Here is a 20,369-nt window from a genome sequence, read left to right on the forward strand (position 1 = left end):
TTTTTAATTTTAAAGAGGGATGGGGGATTATTTTCAAGATACAGAGTTACTTTGAGGTGTAGCAGTTCTTCTATTAATAGTGTTTATTAATTCTCAAATGGGTTTGAAAGCATTCATTCAACAGTACATAGTCAAACAGTAAGAATAGCTTATGCATACCAGGCGGAATGTGCAGAAAATGCCACTTTTTGGGTTCTTTTTTTCATTTTCAAGGGGTGGGGGGTTATTTTCAAGATACAGAGTTACTTTTGGTGTCAAAGTTCTTGTATTGATAGTGTTAATCAAGTCCCAAATGGGTGTGTTGAAATTTTGAACTTGATGATTATCCCCTCCCCCTACTAGAGGTCGGTATGGGTCGGTCTCAAGTCATTACTACTGTGTGTGCGAACCTCTGACAAATGTGAACCTGAACGCAACACAGAAGTCGGAAATGAAACGATTTCCCAGGGTTGTCTTGAACGCACCATCGGGCTGACATCACGTGTTTGGGTGTCCGCCTCCTTGCTCTCCTCCTCAGCAGGATAACGTTAGCCTTGGTAGCTAGCTAGCTATCTATGGGGGCAAAGGCTAACATTAATACGCTAACCGAACCCCAGCTAAACCTCTTTCTAGCTTGACACGACTAACACGTAGGCAGCCGGCGTACCCGTTGGACATGCATTACGTTCATGCAATATGCTAATTTGACTAACGCTAGCTAAGTTAGCTTGCTTGCTTGCACTGCAGAGTGGAAGAGGCAGTAGCTACGGTCTACACAGCTGTCCTCTTGCTAGCAAAGTTGCTCATCAGTGACTGACTGTAGGTGGAGCAGGTAGGTTAGTGTTTTAGCTAGCTAGCTTTTTTACAGGGTGGTGGATACATGTCTGCCCCTCAGCCGCAGGACGGATCACGAAAGAGAAATCTTGCAGTTCATGTTTCGTCAAGAAGTCGGTGCGACGTCTTTTATTCCGTCTTGTCCGTATCTTTTCCAACACGAGAAGAGGAATATGTCCAGATATAACATCTACAGTCTGCTGGACTGGGTCTATGGCGGTGTGGACCCCAAGTTTGAGGGCAACGGGGGCCCTGAGTGTGCCGCCTTCCTGGGACCCCAACAGCGTATGAGTGAAAGCCTTGTCGTGGTTGTCATCTCCATCGTGGAGATTGTCTTGGCACTGAGGAAAATAAACATCTCGAAAGAGCTCAAAGTGGTCGGAAAAGACTCGACAAGGACGAAGGAGGACAGTCTGGTCAAGAACCTGTTGCTGGTGGCTCTTTGCATGACTTTTGGAGTGGAGGTTGGGTTCAAATTCGCGACCAAGACTGTGATATACCTGCTGAATCCGTGCCATGTTGTGACCATGGTCCAGGTAAGGATGACATACACACTGCCGAATAATATCTGATTTGCATAACCTTATTATTTTAAGGCAACGTGTAGCTACTTGCCTGACACTTGCACGCACTTTCAAGTGAAAACAGGCAGCTGACGTTAAAGCACTAGCCAGCCAACATCTGTATTGTGGCTGTATATCAGCTGCTTTTCAACAGAACAATTAGGCGTACTTGACTGATCAGTTGCATAAGCTGTGTCTGCTTTGGCGGTCTTATTTTGCATTCACATTGCATTGTCACCTCACCTCTTCCGCCTATGGTGAAACACAAGATGTACTAACTTCCCAGTCAGTTTTACCAAATTACTTTTTGCTTACAAGTTCCTTGAGAAAATCACCAAGGCTCAGTGAACACTGCAGTACAGTGCTTGAAACTCTACTTTCTACTGTCTAAGTATTGCAAATGCAGTGCTGTCCACTGTCCAGGTTTTTTATTTCAGAGTTTGCAAAAAAACAGTTATCAATTTACATGGAGTGGTTAGTAACAGCACAAGTTTAGTTTGCTTGGCCTATCATCCCTTAGCCTACTTCAGTCAAAACCAGGGTTAACTAGATGCTTAGAATCAGAATCAGAAAAACTTTATTGATCCCGAAGGGGTAATTGAGTAGTGCTACAGTTACTCACACTCAGGTAGGGACAATTATAAACAGAGACATAAAACAATAGGAATAGACCATAAAACAATAAAATATAAGTTAGGTAGGTAGCCTATATACAATAAAGTGTCAGAAATATGTGCCTTCTCCTTCAATCCATATCAAGTACAATAGGCTACATGCACAACTTTTTTACTTCCTGAAATTAGTACAGCTTCTTTATTTCCTGTCCTACACTATTGGATGAACTGATTAATCAGGTGTGCCGGATCATTGTTGTGACTGCAGCACACCTGACATTAATCAGTTCATCCAATAGTGATGACAGGAAATAAAGAAGCTGTACTAAATTCAGGAAGTAGTGGAGTTGTGCATGTAGCCCATTATAACGGAGGTGAATCAGCGCGGATTCCTCGTGAGTCCAGTGTGGTAGCGAGTGGATTGATTAAACTCACTCCCCAGACAGTATAAAGGCATGTAAATCAGCTCGGCCAAGGGAGCTAGCTCTCTTGGTGGAGTGGTTAGTGTCTTTGACTCCCAAGCCGAAGGTCGGCGGTTCGTATCCACCCCTGGGCAAGCCCTAAACATGGGTTGCTGCAAGTACCACCTACACAACGCCGTTACACAATTATGTGAGGTAGCCTAAATAATAATGTACAGCAGTGTGAATAATAATAATAATAGATTCAAGAGATTCAAGATTTTTATTGTCACTCCGTAGTACAAGTATCACGTGTGAAATTCTTGTGCTGTAGGCTCCGTTACAACATAGTGCAAAAAATAAAAGATATATAAATAAAAAACAAGAGGCAACAAGCAATAAAGCAGTAAGACACGCCACAGACAGTGGCGTGTTCACTGCCCATAGTGCAAATGACATGAACATACTTTAAACATAATTAAACATAATAACATTCTGTTAGGTGCAAATAGCGTATACCTAATTAAACATACTATTGAACATTAGTCATACATAATGGTAGCATCTACAGTGCGGTACAGTACGGCTACTACACTATTTGTATATGTTAAGGAGTCTCGTGGCCTGTGAGAAGAAACTGTCCCTCAAGCGATTTGTGCGTGCTCTTGGGACCCTGTATCTCCTCCCTGAGGGTAGCAGGGAGAACAGACTGTTGTGGGGGTGGTTTGTGTCTTTGATGATCTTCAGGGACCTCCTGAGGCACCGCTGGTTGTACAGATCTTGCAGTTTTGGCAGCTCACATCCTGTTACGTGCTGGGCCTCACCCTTCTTAGCGCCCTGCGGTCCATGGTGGTGCAGTTCCCGTAGGAAACTGGTGGTGAAGCAGCCAGTCAGCAGGCTTTCAATGGTGCCTCTGTAGAAGTCCCTGAGGATTTTTGGCCTCAGCCCGAATTTCTTCAGGCGCCTGAGTCCGTGTAGTCGCTGTTGGGCCTTTTTGACAACAGTGGCGGTGTGGTTGGCCCATGTCAGGTCCTGGTGGATATTGACTCCCAGGTACTTGAAGCTGTCCACCCTTTCCACCACTGTGCCGTTGATGGTGATTGGGGGGTGTGCGCCCCCCCCCCCCCCCCTTCTGTAGTCTACAATGACCTCCTTTGTCTTGGAGACGTTCAGAGAGAGGTGGTTGTCCTGTCACCATTGTTCCAGGGCCTCCACCTCCTCTCTGTAGGCCGTCTCGTCGCTCCTGGAGATCAGCCCCACGACTGCTGTGTCGTCTGCAAACTTCACGATGGTGTTCGAAGTTTGAGTCGCCACGCAGTCGTGGGTGTAGAGGTCATACCAGAAGGGGCTGGAGACGCACCCCTGTGGCACTCCTATGCTGATGGTCAGTGGGGAGGAGGTGAGGTTGCCCACTTTCACCACCTGGCGGCGGTCTGTTAGAAAGTCCAGGATCCAGTCACACATTGCTGTGCTTAGTCCCAGATGCTTGAGTTTGCTTACCAGCCTGGAGGGTACTATGGTGTTGAATGCTGAGCTAATAATGATAATAATGTGTCATGTGCATTAGTTATTAGCCAGTTAGGTTTGGTCCTTTTTTGGAAATGTCTTACACTGTATAGACCTTATTCGAATGACGTAACTCACGTACGGGCACGCCCACCGCCGCCATATTCTTGACATTCCACAGCGCGCTGTTTAAAAGTGTCTGACAGCTGTCATAGCTTAGGACGCTAGCCAACGTTACTTACTACTAGCGTATTTAATGCTGTTTTTACTGCGTCACGAGCTATTTCACAACAGCGATAGTGTGCTGTGTAATAATACACGGCTGTAGTAATAGCAGCAATAAAAGCCCGGGTGGTTTGCTACTGTCCACAAACGTGAAGGGAAAGAGACTAGAGGCTAACGTTGGGCTCATGCAAGCAAGTGTCAGATCATATCAAACAAACATTTAACGTTAAGGTTATTTAGCGTTACATTTGCTGTCATGACAATGTTTGATGATGATGATGATGATGATGTCATTGGTGGCACACAAGTAAAAATATCAGACCAATTGCCACAGATGAAATAGTTATAATGCTATGACTCAAGGGATTTGAAAGCCTTCAGCTCCTGAGACGTGTAGCCTATGCCAATACTGTATTCACAATGTCCGGTACGTTATACTTTGCAATATAATGAGTTCTATTTACTCTAAGTCAGTTTTTTATAGGGGTCCGCACCTCTGACCAAACTTATTTTTTCATCACTTCTCTTTGACGAAGCCATAACTGTTGCTATGCGCTCGGCCAGACTACGTTACGGCTGTGGTTTGTCAACAATATGGCGCCGTCCGGGGTCCAGGGAGAAAGCAGGAAGTGACGTTTCACTTTGGCTCTCTATTTCTATTTTGAACTCCGGCCAGGTGAGGAGCTAGTGAGTCCATTATCCTGTCACTTTTACTTTGCACTTTCCAGTACTTTTGATCTGTCTTGTTTTTATTGTTTTCATTGCTGCTGCGATTGACAGAGTTCTGGTTTTGGCATTGTACTGTACCTGCACGGACACTTTCCAGTACTTTTTTTAATCTTTTATCTGTCTTGTATTTTATTGTTTTTTATTGACGGTGTGATACTGCTGTTACTGCTGCTATTGCTGCTGTGATTTTTCACCACGTGAAGGCTGGTCACCAATCTGACTAGATGTTGTTTTTCTAGACCACTGTACCCAGGCCACTTCCCTCCCCTTTGCTGTACTGTATGTCATGTACTTTCTATGTATTCTTGCTGCAAACCAAATTGCCCCTCGGGGACATAATAAAGTTGAAGTTGAAGTTGAAGTTGAGGTCCTGTGTTCGATTCCTGCCTGGGACGCTGAGGGTGTGTCCCCACTCCCATGTCCTCAGTGCCTACGGCCCAGGTGGGGTCGTCAAAAAGGGCCTTTCTGTGTGGAGTTTCAACAGTCTATGACAGCTAAGACTTTTTGAAGGAATAGAGGAGCACTTGTAGAAAGTAATTTGAGAAGGAATAAGTAACATTAGTTGAATTTTTTTTTTAAGAGGGAGAAAGATGTTAGTTTAAGACGAGCCCAGGTGTAGCCTAGAAAGGTGTGTTTTTAGTCTCTGCTGAAAGATGAGCAGTGATTGGGCCATCCTGACCGAAGGGGAGGGCTTGTTCCACCATTGTGGCACCAGGGATGAGAAGAGTCACGATCGGGATGAGCGACTTTTGAGTCCACGTAGCGATGGAGGGCTGAGGCCATCTGCAAGGGCTGGAGGAGTGGAGGGAGCGGTGAGAGGTTTGGAACCTCACTATAGATTGTAGATACAGAGGAGCTGTCTGGTGTAGGCTACTGCCCACCCAGTGTCTTGAATTTGATGCATTTTATTTTATTTTATTTGATTGTTTAAGAGAGAGCTAGATAGTTAGTTATTTACGTAGTCTGTGATGTTATGTTAGGGAGGTGTTTCTGAAATTCTGACCAAGAAATCTCAGGAATGAGAAAGTTGGCAGTTTGACAGTTTATTCATTATGCAGATTGAGAGCAAAAAACAAACAAACTCAAACTTCAATTTTGTAGTGTTGAATAGTCATGTTTATGATAATACAGATCATCTCTGTCACTTCATCATCATGCTGAGTCCCTCTTTTCTGGTCATAAACACTCATGTCCCAGACTCCCATGCACACCTAGCCTCCCAGTATCTGAGAGATAGAGGCACCTGGACATCTGAAATCCCTCATGCTGAGTTTCATCATCTCTGAATGGTATTCAGGGTTCCCACAGGTCCTTGAAATCCTTGAAAGTTTGTGAATTTGAAAAATCAAGGCATTCGTTATTTTTTTTGTTATTTTGCTTAGCACCCATATATAGTCTCAAACATTAGCTTCAGTGAACGGGGTCTGACACTCACCACCAAACTCAGCGTGGAACTGAAGTAATTGATGTGAAACCAACACAAGCCAGGGTCCTCCTGATCTTGGTTGTCTCCTGACAACGAGCTGCAAGGGTGGCTAGTTCTCCTACAATGTATTTTACCCTGGCATACATTACAGATAGGGATGCATGATAGGTTTGGGTGGTATCTACTTTTTCATACTCTCACAGGGTATCCGCGGGGTCTTGAAAAGTATTAAAAGTTGGGAAATCAATTTAGGGAAAATCAAGACCCTTGAAAAGTATTAAAAAGTCTTAAGTCGATTTCAATTTCAAGACCCTTTAAATGTGTTATTTTTCCGATGTGAATAGCATATGTCCACACAACAGCGCCTAACATTTTTTTATCAAGTCACTCTCCGCCTCCCCACAGTATCAGCGGTTTCCCCCTGAGAGAAAGTGTGCAGACCAGTGATCCTCACTATTCTCTCCATGAGAGCCACACTAGCCGGTCAAAGTCAAGAGGAGAGCCACTTTTACCACAAAACCATACAGTAAGCGTTTGATTTAGTTTTTAGTTTATTCAATGATAAAACCAATGATAAAAAATTTTGAACAATTACAAAAATCATAAAAACATTCACTTTATATTTTTTTTTATATATATATATAAAAACGATATAAAAAACATTCAGGCCGACTTGATAAAAAATGATAAAAGTGATAAACATTCACACCGACTTGATTAAAAATATATATATGAAAACATTCTGATGTCCAGTCTGTCTCTCTCTGGGATGGGACATTGCACTGTGGCACAATTATCCACATGAGAGCATGAGAAAAGTAAGTGATACAGTGCTGGTTGGTTGAAGGCCTGTTTCTTAGCAAGAAGAAGAAGTCTTCATAGATCTCCAGTCTGGCTCTCTGTCATGCAGCTCCACACCCTCCAGCTCAGTAAACAGCTACTTTGCTTATCGTTAAAACTCCGACGCTGGGAGGGGGGGTTAACGTGACTTGATTGTTGCAGCTTCCCTTCGTTAATGAGGAAATGCCAGCTGCAACAATACGCCCTGTCATTCACACCTGAAGCGCTCTGTTTCTGCGTCCCTCCCTGCCACTGACCCAATCCCTCCACGAGGCATTGGCTTGTTTGCAGTGTTGCGATACCGGTAGGCTATATGGTGAGTTTCAACCCCCATTTGGTGCTCCAAAGGGCCACAAACCTGGCAACCACGCAGTTTGTTTGACCCCGCAGTGAGGGAATGCTTTTGACAGTGATTGTATTATTTTTATCAGCCGCGAACCACCAATTCAAGTGTCTAGAGCCGCCATCGTCTCGCGAGCTGCGTATAGAGGATCTAGGGTGTAGACAGACGACAGAGTGCATTTACGCGGCCCCTCCCCCTGGCTGCATGAGCAAGTCATCAAGTCAATCGTGACTGTTTACAACCGTGCGTAGGCTATCGGACATAAACCATTTCCACCCACAGGAGGATTAACGTCAGATAAACTAAACACTTTCCTAGGCTAATGTTATCGATAACATGGCTAACGCTAATTAGCACCTCTAAATAATGTTAACGTTACTTGACTGAGCCCAGAATCATAGCCCGGTATGATCCAAATTTCCCCCGGTATACCGCCCAAGCCTAATGCACGATATATCTGCAATCATATTGCTATCGGCCGATGTTAGTCATGTTTTTAACATATCGGCATCGGTCCGATGTTACAATGTTAATATCGGTATGAGGCAAAATTTTCACATTGAGAGGAAGCTGGTAAATAGATGATTTATGGGCTTTTCCAAATGTTTTGGAAATAAATAAATGCATTACTTTTTCAAATGCACAGTGTTTACATGTATTTTTCAGTATGTACAACATTTGATGATCATAGAAATGTGTTTTTATACAGATCATATCAACATCACTAAATATTGGTTATCGGCCATAACAGCAATGTTAATATCGGTTATCAGTATTGGTCAAAATTAGCATATCGGCGCATCCCTAATTACAGATGACGTGTTGTGTCTGCCGCAGTCCACTCACTGATAATGACACCGCCAATATGTTTCAGCTGTGTTTGTTTACATGCGACCAACTCTGCCGAAAATGGCTCGCATCAATCGGTTTTGCCAATCAGCACATAAAAAGCATTCCGATCTCATGTTTAGGCTGAAAATCAGCTGATTCCGATCCTTGGCCGATTGATCGGTGCATCTTAAGTATGATCCAAAAAGTCAGAAAGGTTGGCTTGCCTTGTCTGGAGCTATCAGTGCTGAGAAGTCATGGCTGGTGCAGGTTTGAGATTCAGGACCAATAATGGCGATTTCTCATTTGTGACAGTTGAGATTGAGAGAGGTGGTTGATTTCAGTAAATTGGTGAGGGTAAGTGGGTGGCATCGATGTTGGTCTGTATTAGTAAATTGGTGAGGTTAAGTGGGTGGCATCGATGTTGGTCTGTATTAGTAAATTGGTGAAGGTAAGTGGGTGGCAGCGATGTTGGTCTGTATTAGTAAATTGGTGAGGTTAAGTGGGTGGCATCGATGTTGGTCTGTATTAGTAAATTGGTGAGGTTAAGTGGGTGGCAGCGGTGATGGTCTGTATTAGTAAATTGGTGAGGGTAAGTGGGTGGCAGCGATGTTGGTCTGTATTAGTAAATTGGTGAGGGTAAGTGGGTGGCAGCGATGATGGTCTGTATTAGTAAATTGGTGAGGGTAAGTGGGTGGCAGCGATGATGGTCTGTATTAGTAAATTGGTGAAGGTAAGTGGGTGGCAGCGATGATGGTCTGTATTAGTAAATTGGTGAAGGTAAGTGGGTGGCAGCGATGTTGGTCTGTATTAGTAAATTGGTGAGGGTAAGTGGGTGGCAGCGATGATGGTCTGTATTAGTAAATTGGTGAAGGTAAGTGGGTGACAGCGATGTTGGTCTGTATTAGTAAATTGGTGAGGGTAAGTGGGTGGCAGCGATGATGGTCTGTATTAGTCGTTGGCATATGAGCATGAGCATTACTGGTCTGGAGCCCATAGTGGCAGATGATGTGACCAAGAGGAAGAGTGCAGAGAATACATGCCAGGCACAAAACCTTGTGGGACACCGTGGGAGACTCAGGTGAAGTCACTGACATGTTGATTCTGAAGTCCACTCGCCGATGTTGTAACCTGCAGAGTAGAAACTAAGGACAGAACAACATTAATGATTCATTGTGATTATTTCAGATTACACAGAGATAGGGGCTGATAGCCAGTGGACTGATAAGTTTCTTGCTGAGATGAAAGGAGCTGACTGATAGTAGGAAGAAGCCCTTGATGAATGAGCATCAAGCCTAGATTATCTAGGTGTTCTTCATGCCTGTTAACACTTTGATGTTGTCAGAAAGGGAGTTGGAGAAGGAATAGGAGAGGGCGGTTGGAGATGGAGAAGGAATAGGAGAGGGCGGTTGGTAAAAAAAGGAAGAGATGCACTTGGAGTGAGAAGGGAGGGAGTGGGGACTCAGACCAGGGGTCGATGGAGCCGAGTGTGCGATGATAATAGAAAAACATTTGTGGAACGGGAAGTGTGACGAGCATGTTGCATTGTTGAACGTGCTCTTTGTGCAGTATTAGGCCAGTTGATTTGCTCCACGAGGGGGGTGGAATTTAACACTTCCATAGTGAGACAGAGGGCTGGGGTCTAACTCCCGGTGGGGGGGGGTCCAACTCCCACGGTTCCACTAGTAGTGTTTAATAATATTATAGCTATATGAAATCATATCTTTCTCAAAGTTTTTCCTATTATGTTGGTCCTCGACTTATTGGGTTTATTCTCCTTGGATTTGTGTTTTTACTATTTGCAGAAGTGATTTTTACCTTAAAAAAAAAGCTAATCATAATTTGCGTATAAATTATGTAGGCTATAGTATCTTATTATAAATGGTTTCAACTAGGGGTGGGCGATATGGCAAAAATATCATATCACGATTTTTTCAGCCATGATCACAATCCACGATCTTATCACAATTCTTTTTCCTATTGGTTTTTAAGACTATTTTCCAAGTTACTGAACAGTTCAAGTACATCCAAAATAATTTCAGCATTCGTATGGTCATGAAAAGTCATGGGAAATTTAAAATACAATTTCCAGGCCCTGGAAATTGTATATAATTAAAATATTTTTGGAGCTTTGGAAAAGTCATGGAAATTTATTTCATAAATATTTTTATAGGAAATCACAGAAAGTGTGGACCAAAGCAGCTCAAAAGGCAAAAGTATTCAAAGTGAAAAAAGGTGGAGCTACTTGGAGTTTTTAAGGCAATATTTAATACGAAGTAATATATCTGTGTACAAGCAGTTACAAACCAGAATATATCTTCAATGTTACTACGGGCAAACAAAACGCAACGCGTTTCAACCACGCAGGTCTTCCTCAGGCAATGTTAGCTGGGCGTCGGCCGCCGCACCTGTGTATATAAGGCAAATACGTGGCACAAGTCAGTTGGGATGACGTATGGTGGGCAGTGCTATGACATCACAATATAGGATGGGCCTTATTAACTCATTGAATGCCATGGACGTCCTTCGACGTCCAATTAAATAGTGACGTAGAATGCCACGGACGTCCTTCGACGTCCAATGCGTTTTTTGACGGTGGGACGTCGATCAAAGCCTTCCGCAGCTCCTGTACAACTATAGTAGCTATTGGAGGTGTATAACCTATTTTACGGACTCATTAGGTGGCGACAGTGCTTGCTCGGTGCAGTCCAGATTAGAGACAGGTCCGAGAAACAGCCTAAAAGCCGTGGATCAAAGACAACCCGATGCATGCTCCCAGAGCCATTTGCTCTGTCGCGGGAGCTGACATTGGCTCCGAACAGGAGTCAATCCGCGCTCACAACTGAGCCCCTCTGTCCCTGTCTGTCTGTCTGTCTGTCTGTATAGTTTCTCCACCCGATTAGCAGACAGGAAAGCAGCCCCTGACGCCAAACCATTCAGCAATCCGGGTTGGCTCTTCCCTGCTGTGGCGCTGAGAGCCGACAGCAGCACACAAACGCAGCACTCCGAAAATATAATGGTTGCGTGAGGCTGTGTGCAGTGTGGGGAGGAGTTTACGGGGGGAGGGGGGGAGGGGGGTGGTGCACGCAGGGCATCACACAACAACTACGTCACTACATCAGAAAATATTATCTTCAGACTCAGTGAATGTGCTTGAAATGCTGCATTTCACAAAAGGCGGATTATCTCAGCTAATAATTTGAAAAGCCTGAAAACGCTGAAAACAACCTATCTTCTCCGGCTCATAACTAAAGAACGGAAAATGGTATCAATAAACTTTTTTTTGCTGATGATACAATAGAGCCAGCTCGTTCTTGTGCGTGTTCGGTGTTTACATAGTAATATCACACAATATTCTGTGGGCCTCGAGAAATCACTGAAAACGCTCTGAAAACTCTGGCACTGGGAGCATCCGTTCTCCAAAAGTGGCTGGCACTGAATGAGTTAAAGCAACAGGGGATAGTAACATCATACACAAGTAATAATAAATAGACAATAATGGTTGCAACAGATAGATGTAGAAACAGTCTATAGGCTATAGGCTATAAGTTATAGGCTAGGGAGGAAAAACAAGGGGGGGGGCACAGCTGAACACAACATACGGACCCGGGTAACAATATCATAATTCAATACAACACAATTAAATAAAGCACGCCAGGTCAAGGTCCTCGTTAAGTCCATGCGGGCTGACTGTGTTGATGGTATGAATCCAGCGCGCTTCACGCTGTAATAGATTTCTGTCCAGGTCCCCGCCCCTTGGGTGCGGTTTGACCAAGTCAAGTGCCCAGAACCGGAGATCAGAATCAGCGTGATTATGCTGTACAAAATGTTCCACCAACGGGGCTTTAGTATCTCGGCGTCGAATTGCGCTCTTGTGTTCCGTTACGCGTGTGCGTAATAGGGCTGTCACTTTTTCCCCAAAATAAAATTCGAACGAACTTTAATTGCCCGAAATTCGTTCGAATATATTCGAAGTTTTTTGGTTAATTAAAAAAAAAAAAAAAAAAAAAAAAAACTTTTTTTTTTTTTTTTTTTTCAAGTCCAGCAGCCTGTTGCACCAGCTGAACGTAAGTTCTGTCTTAAGTTAGGGTGTAAAGTCCACACTAACTGCTACGTTCAAACTAGTTAGTTTGACACTAAAGTTGTGTCTTTGTTTGGTTGCACCACGGAGACGTAAGGTACATCTTAACTAGTAGACCCTAAAGTCCATACTAACCAAAATAGTGTCGCAGACAATGACGTGTACAGTATCTGTGACCAATCAGTGAAAAGCACGGTGGAAACGGTGTTTATTTACGGTTGTTTAAGTGGAGTGAAAACAGGACATGTTGCCCACCGCAAATTAGTGCTTTCATATTTCATCAACACTAATCAAATGAGAACGTTATTGAGTAACGTTCGTTTAGGTTCATATTACTGTTAACGTTTATCTGTGAGCTCTTCATCAGTATTGTAGGCTATACCACCATCCTGCCTCACTAAATTGTTGCGGTTATTTTAATTTGTATGCAGTGCTGCAGCTTGTGGGAAACAAAAGCGTGAGTCATAAATATCAAAGGGTGTAATTTATCACGGAGAGCGCGTTGCGGACGCAAAACAACGATGCGCCATGGTGCCAAGTTGCAATCCGTGCCGACTGCTATTTTACGGAGGACTTTACACCTAGTAAGACGTAGGTGTAAATTTTAAGTTCTAACTTATGCCTACGTTGTAACTATTTCACTTGGTGCAACCCAAATATTTTTAGTAGTGCGTAAACTCGGACTTAGTGAGACTTTACGTTCAAACTAGCTTACGTTTCAACTTACGCACAGCTGGTGCAACCCACTGCAGGCCACCGGGCATCAGCCCGACGTGTTAGCTTGGACGCTCACAGTCACAACACTGCCTCACAAACTTGGCTGCATCCAACTCGAGACAACTTTTCAGACCCTGGAGACAATCTTTCTCAGAAGAGACTAACGCGACAAATCTGGAGACTTTTTCTGACATGGGATTAACATTACCAGCAAGCAGCAGTTGGTTAATTTTGGTTCATAAAAAAAAAAAAAAAAAAAAAAAAATTATAATAAAAAAAAAAAAAAAAATTCGAACATTCAAATTACATTTCGAAAACGAACCCCTCCCCCCACATTCGAAGTTGCATTCGAATTTCGAATGAAAAGTGACAGCCCTAGTGCGTAATACACTACCCCCTGCGATGCGCAGGTGGTGAGGTGTTTGAGGTGGATGGTTACTCCGTTTGGGAACGAGAGGGATTTGGCTTTGTTGGTTTGGGGGCAACAAGAACAGTGTCCACACGGAAAGTGGCCTATAGGGGGAGGACGGGAATCGATGGTGGGTTGTGTGGAGATGGGGGTGTGGAACGTTTTGACCAGACTGTCCCTGATGTTTCGGTTCCTGGTGAAGGCTATCCTGGGTGGTGTGGTGAAGGTTTCATGTACTTGTAGTACTCTCCAATGTTTTAAACAGGCAGCGTTTAATCTTATTGGCTAGGGGAGAGTACTGGAGGGTGGCTGTGACTCTGGGTGGGGTAGGGTCCGGTGTCTTGGCCTGTAGCAGGATGTCCCTGTGTGAATGTAGGGCACGTTTATACGTGTGGGAGATGGGCCTCTGCCCATACCCTCTCTCCTGGAATCTGAGTCGCATCTGAGTAGCCTTATCGACAAAATCACGTTTGTCACTGCATAATCTGCGAAGGCGCATAAATTGTCCCGTGGGCAGATTATCCTTGAGATGAGAGGGGTGATAGCTAGTGGCGTGGAGGAGGGTGTTCCTGTCTGTGGCCTTACGATAGATAGATGAGTGTAATTTATTGTTGTATTTGTAAACAGAGACGTCCAAGAAATGAATCCGGTCGGGGTGATGGTCTATGGTGAAGCGGAGGTGGGGGTTCCAGGTATTGAGCAGGGTATGAAATTCTAACAGTGATGTGGATGAGCCGTGCCAGATCAGAAAGACGTTATCGATGTATCTACGCCACAGGATGATAGAGCTGATGAAAGGGTTGGCGCTAGAGTTGTACACAAAATCTTTCTCAAAGGCACCCACGTATAAATTTGCTATACTGGGTGCCGCGGCGCAGCCCATAGCGACCCCCGAGGTCTGGAGATAATAGTCCCCGTTGAACACGAAGTAGTTGTGGACAAGGCTAATCTCAGCCAGAGAGGCTATGAGCTCATTGGGGGGGTATCTGTTGTTCTCCCGGTCAGTGTGTGTTTGATGATCTCTATTGCCCCCTGTTGTGGAATGTTGGTATATAGTGATTCGATGTCCATGGTGGCCAATATGACAGATGACACATCTATGTCTAGTTGATCTATGATGCAGAGGAAATCAGCTGAGTCCCGGATGTATGCTGGTAGTCTGTGGACAAACGGCTGTATATAGTGGTCAACAAATTTAGATAGGGGCTCCAGCAGAGACTCATTTCCTGAAACAATCGGGCGGCCAGGAGGAGGGGTCTTATTTTTATGAATTTTAGGGAGCAGATACAGAGCTGGGGTCCTGTGGTGTTTACGTAGCAGGAACCTTTGGTCACGTTTGGTGATATGGCCAGCCTGAAGTGCATTGTGTCTATGAGGGATTTGATGATCACTCGGGTGCGAGGCCCCGGATCGCTGCTGCAGTGTTTATGTGTGATGGGATCAGAGAGCTGGCGCACAGCTTCAGCAGTGGTATAGTCAGAGAAGTTTTGAATGAAAAGAAAGAGCAGCCCTCACAGAACTACAACGTGACAACTCGATTGTGATCCGACCTGCTGATAAAGGCGGATTCTTGAAATTTAAACCAATACCCAGCCCAATAACGATCTGTCTGGAAAGGCAGATCGTGGAGCCATTCTAATGGTTAACGATCATCTAAGATGGTCATATCGCCCACCCCTAGTTTCAACTCGACAACACAAACATTCTAATTTCCCCCCATCTTATTTCCTGTTGCAGTGTTCGCTAGTACAAACTGACAGGACATAAGATAGGTTCCAAACTGTTCCCTAGCAACACAATTCTGTGAAAACCGTCTATAGGTTACGATATTGATTGTGCTGCTTAGGTTTTGCTAAGCTTGCCCTCTTGTCATCCCATACCCAGCTGCAAAAGATATTCCATCTCTCAAAAGTTCCAACATCATGAATGCAATTTTGCATTCCCTAATCCCTGGTGAAAAATAACGCATTGTCATGCATAGATTATCCACTGTGCAGTTGCATAGTCTACACACATTAGCCAGACTGGCTAACACCGGGTGAATGAGCATTACTCAGTAATGCCAGGATCAGACTACACGATATTTTTGGTCGTTCACGATGTCACCATGTCAGACGAGACCATCATACTGCTATAAATTCGTGGCATGTCTTGGTCGGGAGACTGGCCACACTACAAGTGTATTCTCGCTTAACACCGACAGAGCATCGTATGCCCCCGTCATCACGTCGTCTGCTGTCGTCAGCGAGTTCACAGGTCGTCGGGGAGGCGGACCTGTGAACGAAATCTCCCAGTATGCATTGAGGCCAATACATTGACAAGAAATAGCAACCAAATCAGCCTAAATAGGCTAAAGTGGTAGATAGAAATAATGTTTATGTTAGCACAACATGCAATTGTAAAACATTTCAATATTGGGCAAAATAAAACATTGAAATCAAAACACAACCCTATGTGAAACATGTATGTAATCCAGGTGCTATATATATCCCTCGCAGAATTAACGTTATTTGGATGAGTGACACTGCACTGTGATGTCCGCTCCAGCCTCCAATACTTCATGTGCACGCCCACTATTTTCTTGCCAGCTGCTGCGAGAGAGAAGGAAGAGAAACGAGCATGCAGCCGACTCTGCTGAGCTCATGTTATTTGTAGTGAGCAATGCCCATTGCCCAGGCGCTTAAACGCAAATTAAAACACCCTGGCCTTTTTATCTCTTTTATTCTTTTGAGCGGAGCGGAGCGGGCGAAATCTGTATCGAGCGGGGAGGCGTTATTTCGAATCGCACATAGGTTACGCAAAAACCACCTGTGCCCGCCTACGCAGCAGTCAAGCGCCGGGATTGGCCAGGACTCAGGAGCAAGTCTTTTCTCTTCTTTTGACAGCTGGAATCTCCCACACCACAAATCGATTTCATCAACCAACTGAATTGCGGACATTGAAATTAATTATTAGTGTATTAACGCCAATGAAAACGTAACACAAGCTTTTAACACACAATCGATTTTTAAACATTTATTTCAAAACATATTGTAAAATTCAGGCCTTGTCAGCGAAGTGACATGTTGTTTAACCTGCAAATGAAAACTATAAGCGCGGAGCGGTCTCCCCAGGACCTGATACCTGTCTTCCGGGGTGTCACACTAGGCGAAACCATGTCCAAAAGACTGACATGCCAGTCTTTTCGTCAGGGCGTCGTGAGGCGTCCTAGACGTCCCGACTGGTCCCGACGCTGGTCTTTGATTATGTCACACTACAAGAGGTGAAGACGGCCGATCGTCGTCCCCGACGGTCATATTCGGGCCCGACGCTGAAAATCTGTCGCGCACGACCAAATCGGTCTAATATCGGGCTGAATTCGTGTAGTCTGAACCAGGCATAAGGTAAGAGAGTGCCAGTTGATGTTAGGCATCAAGTGTCTGACAGACTGTCTGAATGACTGATTGATGAGTTCATAGCTCACATTTGACAGTGCTGGCAACACAGAGATGTTTGTTGTGTTTTCCTCTGCATGGAGCTGCAGGGATGGTCTTCCACATCGCCAGTCAATACATCTGATTGACAGTGTTCTGACCCGATGGGGCACGGTGTCACCCCATTAGCCCCATAGGGCTTTAAGTTCTGACTGACCGACTGTCTGACTGACTGATCGATTGTCTGATGTGATTTTGGCTCCTGGTGCCCACATCTTGCATGTGGGGAAACAATAACCCATTTTCAGTTGCATCCCATCAATGTGGTCAGGGCACAAAAACAAGACAAAAACAAACTTCTGCAGTGTTTTCCTAACTTTTCGTTGAGATCTGATATGGTTTTCATGACATTTTCACCATTCAGACAATTGCATGCATTTTCTTTTCAGTTTATTCCAATGGATTGATTGATTGATGATTATGTACCAGGTAGGGATGCACCGATATTAAAATTTTGGCCGATACCGATAACCGATATTAACATTGCTGTTATGTCCGATAACCAATATTTACTGATGTCGATATGATCTTTATAAAAACAAGTTTCTATGATAATCAAATTTTGTACATACTGAAAAACACATGTAAACACTGTGAATTTGAAAAAGTAATACATTTCTTTATTTCCAAAACATTTGGAAAAGCCCATAAATCATTGATTTACTGCATTGTTTCCTCTCAATGTGAAAATTTTGACTGATACCGATAACCGATATTAACATTGTAACATCGGACCGATGCCGATATGTTAAATGACTATCATCGGCCGATACCGATATGATTGCCGATATATCGTGTAGGGGTGATTATCACCAGATGCCCATGATACGATACTAAAACGATACGATAGTATTGCGATATCGCCGATATTGCGATATATTGAATATTGCTATATTTCGATATATTGTCTAACTCCTTTTCCTACCTTTTCCTTGACGTCACCGGAAGTAAAACATGCAGTGTTTTTTTGTTTTGTTTTGTTTTTGCCCCACACCGGGCTAGGGATGCACACAAAGCACAATTAATTGAAACTCGATTAATTGCTTGTTAAGGATTTACTCGAGCAAAGAAAAATTACTCGATCAAAACAAAAACAAAAAGCAACGCATTAAATGGTGTTTTCAAATCATTTTTCAATGATCCTCCAGAGGGCGCAATGATATCACTGTAACAGACTGTGTTCTGCATGTGTACTATGCGAGGCTGTGTGTTTGTCCCCTCGAGACTTGCCGTAGTGAGGAAGTGAGGGATTTTGTTGTTGACCAGTGGTGTGTGTGCTAACCTATGGTGCTAACGCTAGGAGCTAACTGAGAATGAATGTGGAAACGTAACGTTACAGCCTGACTCTCGTTTATTGTTTTAACAAAGTGTAAGTAATAGGCGGACCCGGACACACATCACTATAGCCCTTTTCAGACAAGTCATAAGATGCTGTCAAGTAGAACAGTGTTCATTCGGATAAATTGGCTTGCCTGGAGTAACCTCGCGTCACAATCTGCCTAAGTTTATTTGTTTATTTGTTTATTTATTTGGATCCCCATTAGCTGTTACCGAGGTAACAGCTACTCTTCCTGGGGTCCACCTTAAAAACATAGAAGTATACTCATGCTTTCACATATAAGCATACATTAATACATTTACAGTAATCGGCTACCCCCCCAAACCCCCCACCCCCCTCCCTAAAAAAGCACAAAAAACACCATTACACCATTAGAGTACAGCAGAACATTGCAATCATATTTAAATAAAACCATTTATCTATTTATTTTTGCAGGCCTGTACCCAAGAATAACCTCTTTAGTTTCTTTTTGAAACTTACTTTACTTGTTGCTTCAGTAATCAAGCATGGCAACCTATTCCAAAGGGAGATAGCTCTATACATAACCGTTTTTTTCATTGCATTGGTTCTAGGTTGAGGCATTGTAACATGACCCATTCTCGCTTGTCTTGTTTCATGATCATGTCTGTCCTTAGAAAATGTTATCTTTGAGTACAGGCAATATGGTTGTTTTAAAACACAAATATTTCTGAACAAGACCAGGAGACTGCATGTCAATCTGTCTTCCACCTTCAGCCAGGAAAGATCTGCATGCATTTTATTAACACTTTCTCTCATTGAACAGCTGAGGGCGAGACGTGCTGCTCTATTCTAAGTGAGCCCCTGCGCGGGCGTGACGGGGATTCTGGGCAAATGTTGACATGTTAAAAAAGTTATGCCTCCACGTTTTTATGTGTTTCATAGCGTAGGCTATGCTATGCAATGCTGTGAGAAATATACAATACGTTGCTGCTGCATAAATAAACGTTTTATTGAGGAAAAAACGCATTTATGGTTTGGAAAATTTTGTATTTTTAATTACCGTACAATTAATCGATTGATTGATTGTTAACGTTAGCAATGATCGAGTTTGGAATTTGTGGAAAATGTGCATCCCTACACCGGGCGCTTCGGGCAGATGCCCGGTGGCCTGGCATGGCCTGGCCTGCAAAAAAAAAAAAATGATATCGATACTTGGTGTCCAAATATCGATACAATATATTGTCAGGCAAAATATCGCAATACTATGGTGTATCGATTTTTCCCCCCACCCCTAATATCGTGCATCCCCTAGTACCAGGCCAAGATGCTTTGAACTTGTTTTGGATTACTTAATTTTTTTTCCTAAATATATGAGAACAATTCTAGAGAATAAATCCCTGAATCCCTTTGTTATGAAGTTGTTACTGTTGATCATTGTAAAAAAAAAAAACTCTTTCAGGAATCAATCCTAACTGGAAGACCTTTCAATGAAGCCACCAATATTTCATTTTGATTGAAAGGGTGATGAGGACAAATGTACCTGCTTCCACCACTTTGTACTTTGACTTAGACGTGCTGGTGGTGGGCGTCAGTAGGACAAATCTAATGTGAGGTGTGAAAGGTTCATGTGACCATGCTAGATATTGTCAGCACCATCGTGTTTTGCAATTACTGCCAAGCCCATTTGGCATGCAGCTCGTCTTGCCTCAAGGCCAACCACCACTTGAGCACAGAGAGCATTGTGAAACGCTATGCGGCGATTAGTATGCTTCCTGTTGTGTGTGTGTGTGTGTGTGTGGGGGGGGGATCCAGATGCATCAAGACTACAAGGTAGGCAAGCAGTACTACGTGATTTTATAGTGACAACATTTAGCATAATCATTTTTCATATTCATGTTTCCAGACTTGAAACTAAACCTTATCATTTTTTCCCTTGAATATACTAGAGCTGGTCCACAATCCACATATGGCGGTGCTGCTAAAAAAAAAACACGATTTCAGACGGAAGCCCGTCTTTATTGTCACACGAACACACTACAACACATGCATGCTGACGGTGGCCGGTGAAATATGTCCTCTGCATTTGACCCATCCAGGCTTG

At 43.6% G+C, this 20,369-nt stretch overlaps 1 protein-coding gene across 1 annotated transcript in view; it reads left to right on the forward strand.

The window, feature by feature from the left end:
- The first annotated feature begins 630 nt into the window (after positions 1-630).
- Positions 631-20,369, forward strand: part of tmem164 (transmembrane protein 164) — a 44,107-nt gene continuing 24,368 nt past the window's right edge. The window contains exon 1 of the mRNA XM_083642054.1: positions 631-1,349. Within this exon, the coding sequence (XP_083498180.1) occupies positions 912-1,349 (438 nt within the window). The 5' untranslated portion in view covers positions 631-911. The remainder of the gene's footprint in view (positions 1,350-20,369) is intronic.

Source organism: Poromitra crassiceps, assembly GCF_964638095.1.
Source record: "Poromitra crassiceps genome assembly, chromosome: 1".
NCBI lineage: Eukaryota > Metazoa > Chordata > Actinopteri > Beryciformes > Melamphaidae > Poromitra > Poromitra crassiceps.